The 25,759-nt window shown below is 37.9% G+C and overlaps 1 protein-coding gene across 1 annotated transcript in view; it reads right to left on the bottom strand.

The window, feature by feature from the left end:
* Positions 1-25,759, bottom strand: part of LOC307172009 (neural-cadherin) — a 114,929-nt gene that overhangs the window by 21,059 nt on the left and 68,111 nt on the right. Inside the window, exons 7-16 of the mRNA XM_079893996.1 lie at positions 24,973-25,115; positions 22,219-22,391; positions 19,207-19,375; positions 18,859-19,029; positions 17,870-18,042; positions 14,616-14,783; positions 5,449-5,698; positions 3,910-4,037; positions 3,567-3,753; positions 1,706-1,849 (exon numbers count right to left, since the gene is read on the bottom strand). Of these exons, the coding sequence (XP_079750122.1) occupies positions 1,706-1,849; positions 3,567-3,753; positions 3,910-4,037; positions 5,449-5,698; positions 14,616-14,783; positions 17,870-18,042; positions 18,859-19,029; positions 19,207-19,375; positions 22,219-22,391; positions 24,973-25,115 (1,706 nt within the window). The remainder of the gene's footprint in view (positions 1-1,705; positions 1,850-3,566; positions 3,754-3,909; positions 4,038-5,448; positions 5,699-14,615; positions 14,784-17,869; positions 18,043-18,858; positions 19,030-19,206; positions 19,376-22,218; positions 22,392-24,972; positions 25,116-25,759) is intronic.

Raw genomic sequence — 25,759 nt, 5'->3', positions numbered from 1 at the left:
CTGAGAGTTTGCTAGACTAATTCATAGCTGCTCATGCATTTATGTGGTTTCAGCTGCTAAGGTGATGTTTTCAGGCAGTGCTGAGATTGTCTGAAGGATATGCAGCTCTCTAAAGACATAAATAAAACATTTATTAAACAGCCAAGTTTCATTTCAGAGGTCAAACAATGCATAGCATTAAGGTAAAGTACGCTGTCAGCAATGCTCGTACACATGCTAATTTTGGCATCTTACATTACAGGAACAAAAAAAAAACACAGACCATTTTCTGTAAAATGGTTTAATGGTGATAGTTACATCATTGCAAAGTGTGTGTGCTACTGAAATAAACATGAACTCCCTGCAGTTTCAGCTTGCCCTTGAGGGGTTCAGCATACAGTACTAAAGGATGCTGCTGTGCGGAGCGGTTAGGACAACAAAAGTGCATGGTGTTCCTGTCTCTGCCTCTCTGTATTATCTTAAAGAGATAGTTTGTCAAAAAATTGGAAATTCTGTCAGTATTTACTCATCTTCATATTGTTGTGAACCAGGGTTATTATAGTTAACTAAAACTAAAACTATTTAAAAAATTGTTGCTTGAAGAAAAAAGTTAACTGAAATAAAATCTTTTTTTTCAGCTATTTGCCAAGGAAAATTTTTTCATTTTCATTTAGTTTAACTTGATTAAAATAATTAAAACTAATAATTTTTTTTATTTATTTTATTAATAAATAAATAAAAACTATAGAGCTAAAAAAAAACAAATGACTAAAAATACACATCAAAAAAGTACTACAAATTCAACTAAAGGTAAAATGGAAAATACAAAAATAAAAACTAATTAAAAACTATAATAGAATCTCAATGACACTAAAATAACAGTGTTGTGAACCTGTATCAAACAGTGAATCAATTTAAATTAAGCAAATAACTAATTTTTTAAAAACTTTTCCTTACACAAACAAGTCAACTTTAAAAGTTATGGAATAAAGTGGACCAGTATTATGGCACTATCATCTTCTGTGTTACACACAATAAAAAAAGAAAGTTATACAAATGACTTGAAGGTGAGTTTTTTCTTGTAGTTTGACTAACAGATAATCAATGAATGAATCTGTGCAGCTTGTTTAATACACTTGTTTTATCCCACATTTAATCTCTGGTTAAGCCACCTAGTAAAGCCTCTTGGGAATTCTGTCAAAAATGTACCATTACACACTCCTTTTTTCATTTTAGTATATTTTATATATTAGGCAGAGCTGCCTATTTCGTTCCATTTAAAATCTCAATGGTTATTTGCCAGGGCCCTCAGATGTCACACAGCTCATGTAAATTTCTACGCAAAATCTTTCACTCGAGAGTTTACTTCTATCATTAAAGAAGGCCTGCTACTTATTTATTTCTTTTTCTTGTAGACAACAAAGAAAAACAAATCAAAGAGACAAACATCAAATGGGCTGCTGAAATTGTTACTCCCACATTCACCACAGAGATTTGCTAACAAGCTCAGCACAAAAAGAACGAATTTTCCACCTAGATTTATTTCGCTCAATTTCTTTTTGCAACCCCTCCTCTTCCATCTCTGTCAAAAATATCAGTGGGCTGTCAGAAAGAAGTCAATGCACAAACAAACAAAACTAAAACAACAAAAACCACAAACTAAAGACAAGTGACAGGACCACCTGAATAAGATATTTGACATGCCTACATACAACAAAAAAATTACCTTCATCTTCATCGTTAGCTGTAACGGTAATGACCACGAAACCCACTTCCTTGTCTTCCTCCACGCTGATCTCATATACAGGCTGAGAGAAAGCTGGAGCATTGTCATTTACATCTGTGACAAAAACCCTCACGTAGGCTGTGTCTACAGGGTAAAAGAGGTGTGTATTACTTTCAGATCACATCAATACATCAAATATCTCAAGACAAAAGCTCTTCTTTATTTAATTAATAATTAATTTATAAATCAAACAAGATAGGACAACAAAAAACAAAAAAAAAGTCATTGGCATAAATTGTATAATGAAATTTAATTATTAAAATTCAAGTGAATGTGAATATGTGTATATATTTCTTAGGGCTGTCAAACGATTAATCGCGATTAATCGCATCCAAAATAAAAGTTTGTTTTTACATAATATATGTGTGTGTACGGTGTATAATTATTTTCTATATATAAATACACACACATCCATGTATATATTTAAGAAATATTTGCATGTATATACTGTGTATATATATTTATATTATATATAATTTATATTATATATAAATATTTTATATATAAATAACACATTTTTCTTAAATATATATGCATGTGTGTGTATTTATATATAGAAAATAATTATACTCCATACACACACATATATTATGTAAACACAAACTTTTATTTTGGATGCGATTAATCGCGATTAATCGGTTGACAGCCCTAATATTTATAAATTTACACATTTACACACATTTACATGACCGTTCAAAAGTTGGGGTTAGTATGATTTTTTTATGTTCACCAAGGCTGCATTTATTTGATCAAAACTACTAAACAGTAATATTGTAAAATGTTTGTATAATTTAAAATAGCTGTTTTAAAATGTAATTTATTCCTGTGATGGCAAAGCTGAATTTTCAGCATCCTTACTCCAGTCTTCGGTGTCACGTGATCCTTCAGAAATCATTGTAATGTGCTATTTCTTATTATTATCAATGTTGAAATTTTTTGTGCCGCTTAAAGTCCCCGTGAACCGGAAGTTGCAAACGACTTTTCTCCAGTGTTGTGATGTATTTCCCAGTGAAAAGGAATATTGAACAGAGGGCAGGGTTTTACTCTAACGCTCCTCCTCTCCATCTCTGCTCATTACAGACTAACGGTTTGAGGGGAGTGGTTAAGCGTTTCCCAACCCAAGCTGTCAAACCTACATCATCAGAGAAGGAACGCCATTTCAGACCGGAAGTAACTTTTCAGACTTTGATTAAAGATTACGACGGCAAACAATTTTTTTCTGTGTATTAACTTGCACGGATTCATTTTTCACCACAAGACTAGTAATATGCGCTAACAAAGTAAATAGGGTCAATTTTGATTTCAGTTGGACTTTAATGTTGTTGTGGAAACAGGAAGCAATTTTTTTCAGGATTCTTTGAAGAGTAGAGATTTCAAAAGAACAGCATTTATTTGATTATATATCTTTTTATGTGACAATGTAAAAGCCTTTACTGTCCCTTTTGATCAGTTTAATGCATTCTTGCTATTTCTTAAATACATTTTTTATTTGTATTTATTATAATATTTGCAAGAACACAGACTCTATAGAAAGTGTTAATAAAAAATATTATTTGTAAAAACTTGTAGTAGTGATTTATTCTATAAATTGTATTAAACATCCTAATCACTGTTTAATATTAAAACTGAGGTCTAATTATATTATACGTGGCCTAAATTACACACAAATCCCTGGGTTGGCATTAGTTCTTCATTAGGCGTGACTCATTGAAGTCTTAATGAATGGAGTTCATTCTGGAGGCTGGTGAAGGGGGAAACAGAGTGACCGAGGGGTTAAGAAGACATGGTTGATGGATCACACCTGTGTTGGGTTGGCCCTGCTGACCGGGTCGGGCCGACTCGGAGCTGTCCTGAGACTGGACCTCGATCAAGTAGGAGCCTTTCTGCTCACGGTCAAAGGTGGCCCGGGTGTGGATGATGCCCGTGTAGGAATTAATGCTGAAGAACTGCGAGTCGCCACTTTGATCCTTCAGAATGATGTAGTTAATCTAGGTAGGAAAGAGTGTCAAACAAGATTAAAAGAGAACTATGCATCAAATAATTTAAGAATCACATACAGTATTAGACAAATATTAAGTCATGTGATCTGGTAGTTCTAGAGTTTTAGAAAGAACCAAGAAGGATCATACTCAGAAGATTCTCACCATGCCATGAAGACCAGAGTCCAAGTCAGAGGCTGAGACCTGAGCCACTGATGTGCCAATCTCTGCACCCTCTGGAACCGTTGCCTCATACGTGGATGACATGAAGAAGGGAACATTGTCGTTCACATCTGGAAGAAAAAACAATGAGAACAATCAGTTACAAATGAAACACTACTGAAACAAATCTTCCAATGGATTCATATAGACATGATAGATTAGAGGTAAACATTATTTTTCAATAAATACAGTGGCCCCAAAAAGTATTTAGTGTGAGGTTTTAATGTGTGGATTCAAATAATGCAGGTTTATTGTCTGGATCCTTTGCTCTTAGTGGATTACAGCTCCTCTAAACTAGTTGTTCCGTGGGCTTTTTGTCTCCTCTTCCCTCTATTTCAATCTCCATTTGCCTCTTAATTAATGCTGATGTGGTCTCAAGTGTTGTGCTTTGATGCCAAAGCTCTTCACTGTTCCTATCACACACACACACACACACACACCGTCACTCTGCGCCCCCCCACCCGCCGCCTGTCATGCACTCATCAGCACACTAGATTTCCACATACACTCAATGACAGAAGTGAACACTTTTTGTGTACAAATGCACAGCACAGGCTAAATGAGCTATGAAGAAAGGGAAGAAAAAAAACATTAGCGTCAGCGCCTCAAACACAATCAGTGGATCAGATCAGACACTGCTGTGCTTCTGAGAAACCGCGCTGGCATGAAATGCTGATTGCTAAACTACCGCAAATGTGTTTACCTCTCCGAGGGCACACAGGCAGCGTGGAACCAGTTGTCGAGGCGTATTTGTAGCGTGCTAGTGAGAGGTGTCAACATGGACTATTATCATTGTGTCAGATTTGTACATTTTTGTTCTCCTTTCTTTTTGTCTTGCACAAAGGAAGAAGTACCATGGTGTTACCATGATTTTTAGACATGGAACCATGGTGATACATTTATAATGTTACAAAAGATTTATAATTCAGATAAATGCGGTGCTTTTGAACTTTCTATTCATCAAAGAATCAAACAAAATGCATTGCAGTTTCCACAAAAATATTAGGCAACTTTTTTTTAACATTGATAATAATAATAAGAAATGTTTTTGAGCACCAAATCAGCATATTAGAATGATTTCTGAGGGATCATGAGACATTGGAGTAAAGATACTGAAAATTCAGCTTTGCCATAATAAATTACATTTATTTCGTGATAAATATATCAAAATAGAAAACAGTCAAATTTCATAATATGACTATTTTTTACTGTATTTTTGATTAAATAAATGCAGCCTTGGTGAGTATAAGAGACAAAAACTAACAAATAATTTGCATGGCAATGTATATACATACTGAAAAGCATCCATAAATCAGTTTGAAATAATCTAAAATAATAATAAAATAAACAAATAAATAAATACATAATTAGAATGTAAAAAAAAAAAAAAAAAAAAAAAAACTGACCCCAAATTTGCAGCACTTATATTCATGCTTAAATATAATGCAGCTGTAATTTCCAGAAGATCAGGGTATCTCTCACCTGTGATGTTGACATAGACAGTGGTGAAGGAAGCTAGCGGTACGGCCGCCACGTTCTGCACACGCACTCGGAGCGTAAAGAAACGCGTGGTCTCATAGTCCAGATTCTCTGCCACCAAGATAGAAGCAGAACCGTCCCTCCGGTTAGGCTTGATGTAGAAGCGCACAGGCATGTTGGTCTCGGGAACCTGACCTTCCTCCAGGTTATAAGTCACCCTGGGGTCACCAAGAGGGGACGTTGCCTTGATGGTCTGTTGGGAGGGGAAAATGAGCTTGAGGTGGGTGATTTAAAATTAAACATGGCCTGCATGGTGAAATATTATGTTATGAAAAGGGTGTTGGAAAATGTGTCTGTTACATCTGAAACCTTTTGATGTGCATTACCAATATGGGTTTGTGTGTGCTTGGATGTGCTATAATACTTTCAACACATATTCATGTAAGATGTAAACACCTATTCCTAAAGCTCAAACAAGATAATTAGCATAATTTGTGAGAAGGCATTTGAAATCAGCAGAACTGTCGGGCAAGCACCCATTGACTGCAGTGTGTGAATACATTAGACACGCTTCATCTATAATCCATTCAATTGCTTATTGAACTAATATTGACAGTTTTGGAGTAACTTTCTGCAGTAGTAGTTTCCAAAAGTCCTCCTCACAGAGCTATGTTTATATCATATTTAATTACAAAACCAATGATTACACATATCCTCTTAAGAAAGAATACACTTTAGTGAGTGGAAATAAACTGAGAAGAATATTCAGCCATCACATAAACACCAATCAATGACAACATAAACAGAAATGCTAAACAGCTAAGCTACTCATGATTTATAGTTAGGAGGATTCATAGTTAGTACATAGTATTTCTCTGGCTCAAAAACAATGAGGTATTTAAATCGCGATGAAGGTGACAGCAATAAACATGACAAAGAGATTAATTTACTTTCAGATACTAATATACTTAATAAACTACAAAATAACAGTGATGAAAAACTTCATATTTTCATAGTTTTACTATAAAAAGTACTGTTGAAAAAAGTACTGTAGATTGTAGTTATTGTCACTGCTGAAAAATGCAGTTGAATAAGGAGCATTGCTACTTTTACTTGGCTGTTAACCTGTAGACATGGATACTTTTTATTGTTCTCATGGCATGTGCTGTGCAACAATCCTAGAAATGTAATGCCACAACATGAAAGTCAAAGCCATTGTTTAATTAGTGTTCAGACACTTGGATGACACTTGACATTAGTGTTCAGTACTCGGATACAAGACATATAGCCGGTTTTGGCTTGGAAAATCCAATATTACAGCTGGAACTTGTCTGCGAGGGGAACTCAAAGTCTTTTAGATGACTAAAACACATTTAACCCAAAACACCATCAACCAAATGACACCGTAAAGCAAACAAAACATTCCGATGACAATACGGCCAATGGCACAGCAAAGCCAACAGTCAAAACTCAAAGAGAAAGACCGAAACCATTTATGGTCATCCAGAGTGAGGAACACTTGGCGTCTAGCGCAGGTTATAAAACTTAGTCGACAGAGGAAAAAGGGTGAAAAGGTAGAGCAAAATAAAAGTGGATGGAGAGAGAGAGATGTTATAGAGGGAGAACTCTGTGTGTCAGAGAACATGGGTCCAGTCAGCCATTAAATCAGCCCTGGCCATGATTTTGAGAGCATCCGCCCACTGCAACACAGAAAACAAGTGCCTTAAAAGCTCTGTGGCTTTTGCTTCCTGCTTTTAAGTGTTGGCTTTGCCATTCGGTACGCGTCTCCCAACAGAAATGACCTATTCAGTAAACTTATTTGCAGTCACTTTGACAGAGCTCCACTAACTTCCCTGACCAATACTTCTCTCACAGTTCCAGTGCATCTCAATACTGATGCAGATCTCAGAGTGTGTGTTTTAAGTAGTAACTGTTTTTGAGAAAATTTCATTAAGATTTGTCATGGTCTATTCTATCCGGCCAACAATATAATACAACTGTATAATACAACAAAATAATATTTATTGTGGAAACACTTTTAAGGTGATGTAGTTACATGTTACTACATGTACGTATATAGTAATAACAGTAAATTATGCATAATTACAAGTAACTAAACCTAAACCAAACCCTAACCCTAACTCTATAGTAAGTACATGTAGTTAATTAATATTACTTAGTACTCATCTGAGGAAGTACAATGTAACTATGTCACCTAAAAATTAAGAGTAACCTTTATTGTTATTCAAATAAATTACATTAATAAGAATTTGGGAGGAACCATTTAGAAATTACCATGAACATATTTGTTTTATTATGCCATTACTTTCAAGAATATTTTCCACCCAAATAATGATGATTATTTTTGATTAACAGTTTGCTATTGGAAATTAAGAGAAGGGTTCATGCATGAAAATATCACAATGTAAAACAAAACCCAAAAAACACAATGGCCTTAAAATAGGCCGCATTTTCTTCATGCTAAATTTAATTTATTTTATTTCTTAATGTTTCACTGTGAAATATTATTTTATATAGTATTTATTTTGATTTACACAACAAATGTAATAATTTAATTGTAAAATGAACATGATAGCATAGTGTAAAATGGCATTTGTACATAAAGAACTTGTGGGGCCTGAAACATTAAAGTGGTTACTCACACACTCTTAGCACACCTCCAAAAAAGCTCTCAGAAGTTACCTAGACGGGTTCTCCTGTCCAATGGGACATCTCGCATTTACTTCAAAGCTTTAGGTTCAACTAATTCATCATGTAGTTCATTCTTATCCAAAGTGACTTACAGTGCAGTTTCTACAGGGACAATACACCAGGAGTAATCCAAGGTTAAGTGTTTTGATCAAGAGTACAATGGTGATATTTCACAGATCAACCGTTGTGGGATTTAAACCTACAGCCTTTCATTTACCAGCCCACCACCCCATTCTTTTGGTTAACCACTCGTGGGGGTTAAACTATTCATGCTACCAAAAGTTCCCCTATTGAACTAAACAGAAATTTGGTCAACTTTCAAATCCCAACCTGTCTAATCTTCCCTCCAAGTGTTTATTAGCGGACGTCTCTCAGGCTTGATGAGAACGGCATTCTCATTATCCATACACACGAACAAGGCCCTTTAAATTACATCCTCAAGGTTGCAATTACTGCTTTTGAAAATGTGTTAATTAGCATTCCTTGAGATAATACCACAATGAGCTGACTGATATTTAAATTTTTAATTAGTTAGACAGAGAGACAGATAGACAGATGAAGGAGAAAAGCGAGGGGGGAGGAAGCGAGAGCGAGAAATGAATAGGAGCACTCGACGCACAACAAGGCTACTCAGTGTTGCTAATGAATGCATTATACTGTTTAACAAGCATAATTTGTATTTAGAGTTCTGAGGATGAATTAGCATGAAGGCTCCCAATGCACAGAACAGATTTGAACAGCCAGTTGCTACAGTTATTCTACATCAGGGAGTTCATGCTGTATTCAGAGGGTTGAAGAGAAAGAGAGCTCGACTGTAATTGTGGTAAAGCACTTTGTTTTTCAAGTCATATTATGGGTAACACCTCGGTGTTAGAGTTCGGGTGCGGTGTGGGCGTTAAAGGGAGGGAAATAGAGACACGAAAGAAAAGATAAAGACAATGAGGTTATTTGTCCAATTGCCAAGGTGCGTTCCATTAACAAAGTCAGTGATTGGATCTGAATACTTGTGCAGTCTGTGTTTTGAAACCCCTCGACTGCAATTATAATCAAAAGAAGTTTGGAGGGGTGATGAAGTAGCTTGAAAATAGAGTGGTAGAATATGATATTGAAACTCAACGGGGAGCAGGAAGGTAGGTGATAAAAAGCTCTAAGTAACAACACTTATCTGGTTTTCTGACTGAAGAGACACTGAAGGTGACCTCCAGGTACATCCTCCATTAGCAAAGCTATGTGAGTGGGCAGGGATGCACAGATCTGCTCTGACACACACTGCCCCAAGGACCATCACCTTCATGTACACACGGTAGCGAGCTTAGTGCTAACACACACACACACACACATATCTAGACATGAAGAAATGTAACTTCAAACACAAAAGCTGAGATTACAGATAAAAGAAATACAGATTATATGATTCATGCCCTTCTGAATTTCCACACTAGTCAAGGTTGATTAGGCTAGATAGATAGTGCTGGTTTGGCACTGGTTTAGCTTGTTGATCAGCCATGCAAAATTACATTTATTAATTTAGCAGATGCTTTTATCCAAAAACACAGTTGATGGGACCCATTGACTTCCATAGTATTTTATATTATATTTTATTCGCTTCTGTCATGCTCATTTTGCGATCTAGCTAGTTTTCAGTCAGCTGATGAAATGGTGAGGTTGTGTGACGTCGTTCTATGAAAGAGTGTGTAGTGCGGGTTTTAGGGTAGCATTGCGTGGCTACTGGAAGTGGAAACGCAACTTGATTTTGGGCTCGGTGCATGAGGTCCGAGGTTATTTGCCCCGCCCGGCATGTTGTTAGCCCTGGCTTGTACTGAGCTAATGTTGCCTATCAACTGTTTGGTTACCCATATTCTTCAAAATATATTCTTATGTGTTCAGCAGAAGAAAGAAATTCATACAGGTTTGGAACAACTTGAGGGTGAGTAAATTATGACAGAAAAACTTTATTTTTGGGTGAACTATCCCTTCTTAAAGAGGCAACAATACAAGAAAGTGGTATCAGTATAAAGTTTCCAACATTGTCTAGAATAGTACAAGCTAGAACACAGAGGGATTTAGAAGTAGTGAAAGCAAAAGAAGTTTTTTCTTTTTATAAAGAGTCAGCAGGATGTACTGTAGTTATGTGCTTATGGAAGAGATGAGTTTTCAGCTGTTTTTTGAATAGGGATTCGGATGTATGTATAGACTAATGAAGAATCCCCCACCAGCAAGGAACAGTGAATGAGAAGGTTCTGTAAAGTGATTTTGTGCCAATCTGTGATGGAACCATGAGGCACCATTCACTCACCAATCGCAGGCTTCTGGGGGGAAATGTAGCTAGTCAGAGGTTTAGCTAGTCATTTAGCATAGTTAAACTTGTTGAGCAAGGAAATCTTCCTGGTTATATTAGTTAAAGGAATAGTGCACTCAAGAATAAACTCAGGCCATTTTTGATCTTTTACCATTTGTTATCTTGTCTGTGTTACAGTGTAATAATAATTAATTACATGTACTTACTATAGGGTTATGGTTAGGACTAGGGTGTGGTTTAGGGTTAGTTGCATGTAATTATGCACAATTTATAGTAATTACTATAGTAACTACATAGTGCAACAAAGACACTGTAAATTGAAGTGTTACTCTATGCACAAATGCGACGATTAAATTCTGACGGTTAAACTATTTCTTTAAGAACACCAGAATAAAGCATCCAAAACATATTCTAGTGACCATGCTGCTTTTTTTTAATCAGGGTAGCCCTTTACACCAACACTAAATACATATATATAAGACCAACACTAACACAATGAGAAATGCTTGGCCCTGAATTTGCAGCAGGTACAAACAAAGCCATAAATGGAAAGATGGCAGAACAAAAGATAATCTGAGAGCTGTGGTCTCATGTCCTGTATTAAACAAAGCAAAACTATTCAACAAATCAGAAATAACAGCTAAAAAGGACTGAAAGAGACAAAGAGTAGCTGGTGTGATCCAGTGCAAAGGGCTGTTCAAAAAAACATATCTGGATGATAAGATGGGTAATGGCACTGCCAACAAAATGAGTACAGCCTGAGGTGCCATGAAATTAGCAATAATTAGAAATTATCTCATTATACAGCAATGGCATCAGAAAGAAAAAGCTGATCAGAGATGCCTTACGGTGGCTCTTATTCGGTGCCCATCATAAAGTACACTTCAATGCGGTCACATTGGATATTGTGTCCTAGAAAGTGACAGTTTTACTTAAAACAAGCCCTGCTACATTTAATCCAATCATTTATACAACAGTATATAGAAGTCAGAGTTGCAAATATTTAGAGCCAAGCCATGAAAGTAGTACAGGTTAGAATGTCATTAGTATAAGTGAGGAGTGTTCTATAGGAGATGATTAGAGAGCTAAAGAAACATCTGTATTAAAATATGTAACATGCAGCGCGTGGAAGACCGATATTAATTTTCTTTGACAGTGATGCTAACAGAAGCCCTCAGAGGAGAGCGGGCTGTCAAGAGATTAATGCAGTTAACTGAGCTTCACGCTGCTAGTAAAGTCCCGGCCAATTAGAAACTACTATGCAACATGACGTTTAAGCTCTATCTATCTATCCATATATCTATCTGCCTGCAATTTCTCTTGACTTGGCCGGCCATCTTGGAGTACATTCTGGGATTGCCTTATCCACAAATGATACATGAATAATTTCCCTAGAATTTGGACAAGTCATCTTATAAGGCAACATATTTTTGCAGCCTAACTTTTGGAAGAGCTTTATGTGGAAGTGCTGTTTAAAATGCTGTCTAGGAAGCCAACTCAGTAGGTTTTGGAACATAACTTCTATGAGTGTGTCTATATATTTCCCCTTCAGTGCAAACCCTGTAGCTCTTTACAAACAGGTTAACAAAAATGACTAGCGAAGCAGTCCGCTCACTAAAACCCATGCCGATGCAACCACCCTTTACAAGCCAGCGGGGATAAAAGGTATTTTAAGATCAAACATCCCACCTAAGCCTATTTTACATCCTGTGGCAACGTGAAGAGGAGAACATCCCCGTCACAGTTTGAGCCACTGAGGACTGCTAAGACAGATGCGGAGGTTCATACAGATTGCAGAATAGCTGGCAGCAGCCAGAGGAAGCCGCTGATGTCAGGGAAACAGTGACTCCAGCAGAACTCCTCCTGGCGCTATTCACTGATAAATCTGCTGTATGTGAGGAAAACAGACTCAGTGGACTGGCCTTTTTGCCCCTTTTGAATGAATTAGAATGGAATGTTAAGACAAGCAGTCTGCTTGAGTTTGCTGGACAGATGAGGTTGTTTGTGGATGCTGATCTCTCTGTGGGTACAAGCTCCCAGACGAATGTAAAATGTGACAGCGAATGAAACGGGCTGAAATAGCAAACAAGATGAAGGCTGGATAAGATGTGACAAGCCTCAGCGGTAAGAAAGTCACAACACTCTACCTCTGCTTATCAACAGCACAACCAAAGCAAAAAGCAATGTGAGTGAAAACCACTCTTCTGTTAAAAACAACAACAGTGAATGTGAAAACCTAGTGAGCTGCATTTGAAGACATCATAGAAGTGGACCTGACGCAAAGGCTGTTACAAAAAGTAGGTATCTTAATTATGACGGCTTCTTAAATATCGAATTTTCTTTTTGTGGAGAAGACAATCCCGGAATGCACTATGACAAGCTCGGTGAAAATGAACGCAACATGGCAGATGAAGTGAGAGATTTTAATTATAATAATTCATTCAATACTCAGAAGTATTGATAAACATATAAATAGAATATAAAAAGAACAGACCCAAAATTGTCCATTTATGCTTATTGTGTCAATTCTCTAGCTTCGTCTGTAATAAAATCAGCTAGGTTGTGCGCAGAGTGCACTGTATGCATGACACACATATGAGTTGCTGCTACTGTATGTAGAGCGTTCCAAGTGATTACGTCAACAGGGCAAAGAAAAAACAATAATTATATCCAGAAAATAATTGTATCATGGTTTCCAGAAAATATTAAGCAGAAGAACTGTTTTCAGCATTGATTATAATAAGAAATGTTTCTTGAGCACCAAATCAGGATATTTTAATGATTTCTGAAGGATCATGTGACACTGAAGACTGGAGTAATAATGCAGAAAATTCAGCTTTACCATCACAGGAATAAATTACATATAATAAATTAAATCATTTGTTTTACAATGTAATCATATTTTTACAGTATTACTATTTTAACTGTATTTTTGAATATCTTACCGACCCCAAACATTAAAATAGTAGTGTATAGAGTTAATTTATTATATTAATATTAATTTATACCATGGTCTGTCTGAATAATTGATTCTGATTGGTTGGAAGGTGTGCAATAAAACCATTTAATTCACAGGTAGTTTCCAGGTCAGTTTTATCACCGTTCTAGATTAATGCGCTGCTTTCATTGAAGACATCATTCGAACACAGAGATCGGAGATTGCGATGCGCACACACAGAGGATTCAGGAGCACAGAAACCTGTTGCCAGCAATGCCCTATGACTTTGATCGATAAAATAGCTTCACTCCTGAATTGCTACATTTGATTTATCAGCAACAATAATGCTGTTTATGAAGTTTATAAAACCCGCGGCTTCACTATTAGTAGACACTACACAGACACAGGTAATTCACACACATCTTTCATCTCTCCCTCTATAATTCAAATAAAAGTAATCTTACCGCAGTACTTTATCTCTGTGTCTGATTTCAAAGAGGCAGAATGCTAGATCTAATGAGCCGTAACTGAAGAAAATAACCATAATTTTAACTCTTCCGGTCAATTATTACGCTGCAAACATCCATAACATCTTTAACCTGTCAATGTTGGCAAATGACCATGGTATAAGTGTGATAATCCACGGCTAGCTGTGCATTAAACGATTTGAATGCACCTACGCTTTGCGTCGGGTGGTTCTTTGCCTCCACGCTGTGCATTAAAATCGATTATTGCACAGCTAGCTGTGGATTACCCCTTACTTAACAGTTAGGTCCAGCCGCATCTGATTAGCTGAAAAGTCATGCATTTATGTTAAGTGGGTTTTAATTATGCAATTTAGTAGTTGTACTTTGTGTTTGCCATATTTGATGATGTTTTATTAACAAAGTTTAGGAGGAGAACGTTCAGATAATCAACCCAATGAGCACGAGAGGATATATATATATATATATATAGCCGACTTACCTTTGTCCCAGAACAGTTTTCCAGCATCCCTCCACCACCCCAACTCCTCACTCTCAATTATTTCCATCCCAGCCAGGGTTGGGGGGGGGGAGTACTCTGAATTCGGGCAAAATTCCGAGCTCAGAGCCCTCCCCTCGGACAGCATGGCAAATATGCATACTCTTTACTATATCTGATTATATGTAAGTGCGAACAAATGAAACACTCTTTTAAAAAGCAGAGAGGAACTTGTGGTTGAGTATATGGATGTCTCACCACTATTTTGCTGTCGCGTGGAGTGTTCTCCGGGATTGTGACCCAATATTCCGCCTGTTCCCACTGTGGGGGCTGGTTGTGTACATTGGTGATGATAACAGTGAGGTCGACCGAGCTGCTCCGACTCCCTCCGTCTGTAGCGATGATCTGCTGGCTGATCCGTGATGTCTGTCAGGATGAGAGACAGGTGATATAATACAGCCTAGGGGCTTTCAACATACACAGAAATAATACAGGTAAATAAACTGATACCGGCAAAGACAGGTGATGTTTTTTGTCAACGGGAATTCAGAGATGAGAAATCCCTGATACTTCCACCTGAAGAATTGGTCACCATTATCCATTGGATGTTTCACATCCAGAAAATCAACTACAGCTGCTAAGACTCTAGATATTTGTTTTTTTAATTTGACTTTCAAGAGGAGGGCTGGTGATATAAAATGTGTTACATTCAAATGACTCCTAATAATCAAAAAGCACTTCAAAGATTGAGTCAGCAGTAAACTTTGCTTAAAGCTACACTGTGTGATTTTTACCCCCATCTAGTGGTGAAATTGTATATGACTACCCAGTGAATATTAGTTTCTGTTCCTCTCAATTCCGAGGGCGTTTTAACTCCTACGGTGGCCGTATTATTCCAAGATTAACATGGCTTCCAGTTATCGACTTCGTCCATGACAATAATAAACAATACGTCTAAAATGAATAAAACTACAGGACAGATGTCAGGAGGTAAACGTCACCCTTGGAATCGGCTATCCCAGCATAATCAGATTAGGCTAACGTTACAATGTGTACAAAGTAAAAGCAATTAAAAATAACTAAAATTTACAGTGTCCTTTTTTTTTATATAGCTTAAAAAATTGCGCCTTTAAAACTATTCATCACCTGTGATCCGTCGCAGCACAGATTTATGTAACAAGGTAAATAAAACTTTTTCACCATTGATGCGAGGATGAAGTTATACTAGAGGTCGCTCTGGCGTTATGCACAACCATGCTATGGTTAGACAAGCAACTATAAAACTTCGAATTTACACAAATGAATTACAACAGGCTGAATTACCTGTCGAGAAGAAAGCAGGCAACCTCGGCGTCCGTTTTAAAATCTTTTCTCCTCATGAGCTCTTTCCATCTGGGAAAAGTTACTCCAATATTGACTATGGTCTTGCTGATTTGTCTGTCGCGTTGACGTTCTCTCTTTCAAATGTGAGTACGCACACACACACACACACACACACCACACTATCTTTCAAATCTGCCGGTGTCGTGCCGAATTTCGACCCCTGCCGAATTATTACCCCCCTAGTATTGGTAGGTTTAGGATTAGTTGTGGGGGAGGGGTTAGGATTAGGGGTGGGGTTAGGATTAGGCAATCAGGTACTGACTTCAACGAGGGGGGGTAATAATTTGGCAGGGGGTCGAAATTCGGCACAACACCGGCACTCGCGAGCTCGCGAGTAATCTCCCCCTCGCATTCGTCTCTGCGTCACTGAGTGTAAAGCGCGAAAGGCGAAGCTTTAATTTACTGGTATGTCCCTCTTTGGCTAAAGTAGTTTCAAGATGGAGGGGCAACATGGCGACCAGCATTCGAACCCCTCACCCGTATGTACTTTCAATGGCAGATTATAAACTTACGAGAATACTTTATTACTTGAAAGAAGTAAATATACATTAATGAGCACATATATTTTTGAAAGAACTAAGTGTTTTTTGCTAAGAATCAACTAAAAAAGTTACACAGTGTAGCTTTAACTGGCTCCAAAATTTAGCATTTTTCAGGTCAGTAAAAAGGAAAGGAAGATGCCGACAGGAAGAGACAGACGGAGAATGAGAGGAGGCAAGAATAACAGCAGGGGGGCAGTTTAAGTTGTCAATTTGAAGACAGATGAGTTTTAGTGTGGGTGACATTGTCTGCCGTTCTAAAACAGATCCACTCGGACATAAGTGATGCAAGGCAGTCAGCCTGGCTAATGAAAAACATGGACCAGACTTACATTATGCAGTCTTAATGACCTGCTCTGTGGAAATTGCATCCACATTAATTTCTGTTAAGAGCAACGACATGTTAAAAGTAGTGTTGTTCTGGACGTAAACTGTTCATTAAGTCCTCGGATGCTTTACCTGAAGACTGCCATCTTATGACTGTATAAACAGGATGCAAGATGTCACCGAAGTACGACCTGTCTTTCTGGCTGCACTTCTTTATGTGCATACAGCATTTTTTATGTCAAATCAACCTCCAACGTCTCAGAGCTTCTATATCCAGCATAGAAATGACACCCATTCGTGAGCAGAAAAGTGAAGACGATGACATTTCTGACCAGACCAAACCAACATACACAAGAAATTTTCTTCAACTATGGAAAATTTGGCTTGTAAACTTACAAAATAACTCTTAAAACACACTTTTTTATACTCTCACTAGATTAATCTAATAATATCTATAGGGGTAAAATTGTTGGTCATGCTGGAAAGGACACCATAACATTCTCTTTGTTTCACTCTTTGTTTAGATCACCATAAGTTTTACATGTACATTTTTAGATTGCTTATTTATGATTATGACTGGGTCTCAGACAAGAGTTACACAGGCATAAAGGCATGATAATAAGTTTCCATATAACGAAAAGGATAAAAAAGGTTGACAACATTTGTTAGTTTAATACAAATCAATTTCTGGGTCATAAAAGTGCCCAAAGACATTTGAAGAAACACCCAAAAATGAAGCACAAAGTATAAATGCCATTATGCAAGATGAAAATAAACGTAAATAAACAAAAAAATGATGTTTAATGACGATAAAAAAGTAGGCAAGGTTTGTTTTTTAAAATTAACTTCACTACACAAAGGAAACCATACATGTGTTTATGATTCTGATAACAGAATGCTATCCCTCCAGACAAGGTTTGTACGGATAGGATCTTTCTTGATCCCAACCAAGTTTAATATGCAAAACTCTGAGGATCTGAACAAAGAATAAAATAAGATCTGGAGGATGATGAGTGAGAATATGTGTTCTACTCTAGCATTTAAAACACACACATGCAAGTACCTGTACTACACTAAGTAAGGAGTTTTCTCAGTGTGTGTTTATGTGCACATGTACTTGTATCTTTAAACACAAGTTTGTTCATACATTTGTTCATTAATTATTTATATTGTTTATTTGTAACAATAGAAGTCTATGGCATGTACCCATTTTGAAAGCTAGTTAAAGGTGTGTGTATGTGAGTTGGTGTGTGAAATGTGCACCTGTGAGATAGGCTGGTTGACGTAGATCCATCCTGTGCTGGGGTTGATGTGAAAGTAAGCTGGGCTCTGCTGGGACAGAGAGTAGGTGATGGCCGCATTGGTGCCCTGATCGTCATCATGAGCCGCCGCTCTCAGGAAGCTAGTCCCAACCGGCGTGTCCTCTCGCAGGAAGTCTGACATGGGAAGGGTTAACACAGGCATCAACAAAAACAAATAACAACAGTCTTCAAACAAGAAATGCATGCTGCTATTAAAATCCATGTGCAGCAAAAGAGGGAGGGGGGGGGGGGGGAGAATGCGCGTCCCAGAAACATTTCAATCTTTCCCTTTAATTGTTAATGAGCTTTCTCACTAACGCTTTTAATGTGATGAAAAGGAATTCTGACATCAAACTTACTGAACTTATATTTGCAATTATAAGCAAAATCCTTCAGAAGAGCAAAACAGATTTCTCACACTTTGAGCAAGCTTTCCAGGATTGCATTCGATTTCATCTAAAATGATTAGTGATGTGTTTATACTGTGTTCAGCGCATTAAAACTCACCTTGCTGAGACTGTTATGCATCTTTAATATTGAGGTTAATGTGTATTGACTACACTCTGGAATCCTGGACTTGAGAATTTGTTAAGCTTGCAAAATCCTTACTGCCCTTAAGTGCAATGTTAAAGGTCCGTTTATAAATGTTTAAAGAGTCTACAGCTAAAACTTGAGTTGTGACTGCCATGAATGCCTTCTTGCTCTCCTTTCACTCCTTTATATATGCAAATGAGCAGAGGAACAGATCTTAAGTACTGGTAAAAGATCCTATCACTGCAGACCGTTTGGAAGATTTCATACCATAGCATATGATTATGTAACAAATATAAAAAAGTGACACTGTAAAAAACTTTTACTTATTGCATACTCTCTTGTACACTGTAGATAACATCAGCATCAATTTTATCTAGTCTTCAATATGACTGATGAACATTTTTCAGTGGTTCTTACATTGGTAGCGGCTGTTCTCGAACTTGGGGTCGTTGTCGTTCTGGTCAGCAATGAGGACAGTGATCTGACATATGCCGATGAGGGGCTCCTGTGCTTGGTCCGTAGCCGTGACTGACAGCGAATACTCTCGCTGCCTCTCTCGGTCAAAACTTACCGCTGTACTGATCACACCTATGCAACACATGCAATGCACATAGTGGCATCTCACTGGTGAATTGCTATTTTATTGATTTGACAACAAGTTTAATGCTAATACACAGCATGAATTTGTAAACCAACCAACCAACATGACAGCTCTTCGGTTCAACTGTGTGTAATCAATGATCTGGTAAAGGAGGAAGTATGCACCTGTATCAGGGTTTATAGTGAAGCCTGGTGAGGCTCCGTCCCTCTGCATTATCCCATACTTGACCTCCCCGTTGACCCCTGTGTCGGCATCGTGGGCGCGCACGCTCAGGACGGAAGTGCCTGGGGGTTGATTCTCCAGGACCAGTGCGTTCACGCTGTAGTTGTGGCACTTTGAAGAAACAAAACCAGCTTCAGACATGGATACTGCAGAATATGTACAGGTTCTTAGCAAATGCCTTGGCAAAGACCAATACCAAGGTCTCAAACAAAAACTAAATAGTACTAGATTGATGCTGGACATTTGGTTCCTCATAACAACAGAGAAAGAGCAAGGAAAAAGCAAGAATGGGAGAGCAAGACATGACGACAGAGAGAATACGAGTTGTACTTAGGATAAAGTGTTTATAAATTCCTCTTGTGAAGTCCTGTCACTCCATAATAGGAGTAAACACTTATAATGAGCCCTCAACCTCCCTCTTCCTCATCCTCCTCTTGCTTTCTCATCATGCTCCCATTACAGAACGGGCATCTGGCAGGGCCTCCTGGTGAGCGGTGCCCACGAGGGAGCGGCATGTCAACTTAAGGCGATTAATCAAGTGACTAGATCGATACTGGGGCTAAAAGCTGGAATTAGCTTCCCTCCCATCCTCTGAAGAGAATTCTCACCGCGCTTTGCACTTCACACCTCTCTCATTGTCTTTCGACACACACTCACCCTTCTGAGAGGGCTTAGGGAGGATTTCTCAGTTTAGCAAGGGAAAAGACTCAAACAGATAGTCTATTGCCGTAATCTGCTGTGATATAAGGAGCGCCGGTAACCAGCGGCTACAAAGCAGGGTGAAGGTTTGAATTCGTCTGAATGGCGAAAAGCGTGTGGGGCCAAGATGAGGGAGTGTTATTGGGTGAACCTCAAAAAGCTTTTCAAGAACATGATTGGGTCATATTGCACTTTAAAATCAAAGGTTTGTTGCATAATGGGACCATTAATATTTTTTTGTATTTTGACAAGTTCCATAACATTTCTATCCCTGAATTGTAATTACTGCAGTGAGTAATAAATCTTATTCTCATGCTGTATTGCAAAAAACATCATAGTTATATTTGTTGTATCGCTTTTAACTAATGCTAATTTTAATAAAACACTAGATTTGCAAACAGATGTAAGAAAGCAGACCAATCCAATTCAATGAAAATATAATGTTGATGGCATCGCTTCAAATTACATTTTGAATGCTGAACTTTATAGTGACTTGTATAACAGTATATATCATTGAGTCAATGAGAATTAAAAATTTGTCTTGAAAAAATGGCAATATGAAAATGTGGGGAATGGGTGCTCATTTGTCATGAAAATTATCAATCACAATACAAAAAATGTACAAAATTGGCTTCATTTTCTTTGTACACAATATTCTTATTTATTTTATTTTGGAGTGTCGCAAATGCGTTTTGTGCAATTAATTATTAGCTATGCAGAGCATATAACCATCTAAATTCAAGAGACATTTAAAAACCAAACACTCAGACTATAGAAAATGAAGACTGCTGAGGTGTTCTCATGCTAATACCAAAAAAATACCTCTAATAAAGACATAGGTTAAATAACTATCAATGTTTGAATTTAAGCAAGTTTTTGAACAATAAAGAAGTTTGGTATTGTGTTGAGCCACCTCTTGATATAAGATCAGAGTCTCTTGAAGCCAGTTGAGAACCAGTGAAAGAGAAGGAAAAGACTATGGTCAGCAGGGCAGGCACAGAGAGAAAGAGAGAGACAGTGAGAAGAAGGAACAGGGCCAGATGTTGCCCCTGGGGCTCACTTAGTGCTTCTATTTCATATGCATCCCCTGTGCCGGTGAGTAATTCCCCCTTGAAATATTCATGGGCAGCAGCAGAGGAGGTGGCGGCGGCGGCGGCAGCAGAAATAGGGCCTGTGGGGCTCACGGAGAGTGTATAGGGACACAGCTCTGCCTCCTACGCACTCACACACAGCCCTCCTGCACCACCGGCCTGCGCTGAGAAGCTCTCCCACCGGAGACCTCCAAGAGCCTTTAGATCTCCTACTGCCAGCTGTCTGCTCTTCCCACAGCTCTGCTTTCACCTGTCTCTTTCTCGCTGTGTTTCCTTTTCCACATGCTCTTAATATTTGCTCTCTTTTACTTGCTCATTTAGGGGCGAATTCACAAAATAGCTTTTTTTTAGCCAGATGAGCAACGTATTCAGGAAGAGCATTTTGAAAAGCCAATTCAGGTATCTGGTTTGTAGTCTGAGTAAAGTATGTCAGATCATGTCAGTCTGCTACATCCTCAAGTCAATACACCTTTAATTATATAGCGCTTTATATAATACAGATCGATTCAAAGCAGGAATATAACACAAAAGCAACTCTAAAAAAATCAATAGTGTCCTCATTCAGCTAAATTTGGTTTGGTTCAGTTCAGTAACTATGTAAAGTTGATCAATTATGAAATAAGTTCAATTCAGCTATAATCAGCTGTTGATTCAATTCAGTTGCCTCACACAATTCAGTGCCTTCACAATCTAGCATTCATAAACAACTGAAAATTAAGAATAGCAGGATGAAAATTGCATTCAGATATGATTTTGTGGGTGTGCCTGTGCAGTTAGTTGATTTCCATAATGTCTTTAGTGATTGGGTGATAAAACGAGCCTGAGCATGTCATCAGTAGGCGTATTTCATTGTTTATCCTCTCTATCATTTCTGTATATCAACTCCTATCCATCATTCTTTACTTCTTGTCCCCGTTGACTTAATCTCTGTCTCTAAACACTGCTATTAGTGAAGTGTTCACAGTGTCACTGGTATTAAAAGCCTAAGGCACTTGATGCTAGGCAGATTTAATGAGAGAATATATTTGAATTCTTTACTCATATCAACACCGGTTGAGTCAGACTCTTCTCCTGCACACACTTTTGTGGTCTTTCAACTTATATAGCTCTTCTCTTGTTAAAATTAGATTTTGACAAAGTTTTAAAAACATTTTTTAACCTCACCTCATCAAATACTGGCTTGTTGTTGTTGATGTCATTGATGCCAACGATGACTTGGGCGGAGCTGCTGAGGAGGAGTGGCCCGCCTGCTGCGTTGTCATCGGTCGCCGTGACGCTGAGGACATACTGAGGCCCGCGCAGTTTAGGAGGAGGACTACGGCGCAGTTTGATGATGCCTGTAAATAATTCAATAAAACACTTTAGCTCATCTCACTGCCCCAGTGAAAAATATGTGTGCTCAACCGATTGTGTTAAATGTGCACTTGTAGTGTACTTCAAATTTGAAAAGTATATATTTAAAAAAAACTGTACTTGTAAATATTAATGAAATAAAAGGACACTTAAGTGTATTTAAAGAGAGTACACTTCCATAAGTATGTTCCTTAACACACTAAAGTACACTTTTAAAAACTACACTTTGTAATGAAAAATTAACGGTTTTACTTTAAAGTACATTTTAAATCATTAAACTTTTGTCAAAGTATACCTATTTATTTTGTGTTGACTAACATACTAAAGCCCAAGTAAAAAACTTGATTATAATTTTAACCATAGTGTCTTCAATATTAATTTAGAGTAAATATATTTTAAATGCACTAAATAGCAACTTCATTACAAATGAGTAATTACAAATATCAATAGAAATGACATAAAAATATATTTTAGTTTATAATGAAGGCTTGTCGGTGCATTCAGCAGTACACTTTAACTATATTTCATAAGACAATAGAAGTAATTGTGAAATTACAAGATGTAATTAAAGGGGTCATATAATGGTACATGCACTTTTACCAGTTGATTGTACTGAACTGTGTGTTGGCAGTGCCTGTACACAACCATCATAAAATAATAAAAATCCATCCAGTGGTGTTTTTTTTAATCTTCTTATATGTTTTCCCCTGTCTCAAATCAAGCTGTTCGATTTTGTGACGTCACAAAATCGACGCCCCTCCCACGATGGTTGATTGACAGCAGCGTTTCAACACAGACCCGCCCTCGTGAGCGAGCTGTCAATCATAGCCCGCGCCGACCGCCGCGTTCATTGTTGATAGCTGGAACACTGTCTATGAGCAGAATGGCGTCTAAGCGATTGTGATGTTCTGTTCTTGGGTGTGATAACGAACACAGCATCATTTTGATGTTCCTAAATCCGTACAGCTGAAGACGCAGTGGCTGAGTTTGTTTTCGAAGGGAATATTCCCCACGATCAACGTCAATGCTTTCATGTTTGCGCGAATCATTTCACCAGACTGCTTTACAAACGAGGATCAGTAAAAAGCTGGTTATTTGCTAAGAAGCTGCTCTTGAAAAAAGGATCGGTACCAACTATTCGTGTTCCTGCTGCACCTCAAGAAGAACTGAATTGAGTGTAACGTTATATTAACCTTTATATTAATATTTATATTAATCTTTGCAAATCGCTTGCTGCACGCTTCACGATGAATGCGGCTATTTTTACACTCAGGGTACATTACGGGCATGTTTTCTATGTATGACGTTCTCAATATAATTCATAATCCCATGTTTATAATGAACAACGCGTTATGGTTATTGTGTTATTGTTAAAAACTGTACGCACAGAACGGAGGGGCGGGGTGAGCAAAGATCATTATCATTTAAAGACATGCACTTAAACGGCGTGCTGAAAACAGAGCTGTTTTTGACAAGGTAAAATGAATGTTTTCTTACAATACTAATGAGAATTTTTAATTAAAGTGTATTACAAACTTTTAATTTACACCCTAAAGAATCATATTAGCTTGTACAAAAATGGCATTATATGACTCCTTTAAGTCCTATTTTAGTGGCTCAAAAAGCACTTTAAAATTCAGCTAATTGCATTTAATATGAATTTAAACAATAATACATTTTAATCTAAAACAATTAACTAATTACAGTTAATAAAAGATGACAAAAAGTGCCAAAAAACATTACATTCAGTTCACACTGAAGTATAGTATTTTAAAGTGTATTATTTCCAAATACAGAACTCTTTTTAAAAAAGTATGTGCACTTGTTTTACACAAGGGTGTACAACCAAATAAGTCATTGTTAGGCCCGTTTATGAATACAGGCACGTATCACACAAGGTGACAACCTCTCGAATCGAAAACATTAATATCTGAAAAGAACGAAAGATAACTGCTTTTGTGAATCATGCTTTACAATATTGCAAAATGAACCCGTAATGGCTGCACATTCATAAAACTGAAAAGCAGGGGGTTGTGTGCAAAAAACATGCTCCTGCATCTTTGAAGTGACAACTCCACGCAGCTTTCTGAGTGCTAAAGCCACGGGCCATCTCTCTGCTCTGGCCTGTAATGGGTTGGGTGGTGGAACAGCCGTGCCGAGAGGCTGATAAGACAGGAGAGAGCTTTAGCATACTCCTGTTTTTCAGCTCTCAGGCATAAAATGTGCTGGTAAACAAATGAAAAGCAAACACTGCAGACAAATGTAACCTTGAAACTGAAAGCACACAGGCAGGCAGGCAGGCTTGAAAACAGACAAACATTACATTCACACACAAGTGCACACACACACAAAACAAGAGCTGTAGACCAAAAACAACACAAGGGGTGTTTTTTTTTTCCCACAAATACCACAAACGTGAGCTGAATGATGGATGAAAAGAGAGTGTTGAGCAGACAGGAAGAGGAAATTCATTTTCTTGATGGCTTCGGATGTCCTTGTTAAAGACACCATCGCCAAGGCCACAGCAACTAGTTTTGAGTTTGCATCCCACTTGACTGTACTCACCCTTCTGGTTGTCCAGCTCAAAATTGCTGTCTTCGTTACCCCCGGTGATGGCATACGTTACGCCATCACCGTCTGGGTCTTTGGCATGCACAATGGCTACTAACGTCTCAGGGCCGGCATCTTCAGAAAGGAAGGTTTTATATCTGCAGAAAGAGGGAGACAGAGAGAGAAAGACAGACAGATCAGGCTAAGAACATCACAGACCCACCATCTGCTTCCCCAACACGGCCTCTGAAGTGTATCCCAGGGCGCACACAAACAACCATGCGGTCCCTGCACTGAGAAGAACCAGAGCAAATCCTAACATAAACACACACACACACACATACACACACACACACACACATACACACACGCACACAAACACACACAAACTGCAGCTCTAATGATGATACACCACCACCAGCTCCTTTATGTGTCTCCCAAACTCTTACCAAGGGAGACGATGTACTGAAATAGAGCCTGTGTGTGTGTGTGTATGGATGGCTCGCTTGCTACACTGTGATTGTTGTCTTTCTGCTGAATCGGACCAAATGTCTAACTCTCCTTCTGGCTACATTCAATAAATACCAGAGCCGTATAGCATGACGCCCAGCTTTCATGGGACCCTCTGCTAGCTTCTGCTCTAATGAAATCCCATTGTGGAGGAGAAACAGTGTAAAACTCATATTTGTATATTCTTAGACACTCCAAGACAGTTGGAAGAGATACAGGGGAAAAAAACAAGGGAGAGAAATAAATAGAAAAGTAAAACTAAAATAGAACAGAGAGAAGTAGTGAAATATGT

This window comes from Squalius cephalus (assembly GCF_949319135.1).
Source record: "Squalius cephalus genome assembly, chromosome: 15".
Lineage (NCBI taxonomy): Eukaryota > Metazoa > Chordata > Actinopteri > Cypriniformes > Leuciscidae > Squalius > Squalius cephalus.
The sequence above is the reverse complement of the archived record's forward strand: the minus strand, read 5'-3'. Positions and strand labels throughout refer to the sequence as shown.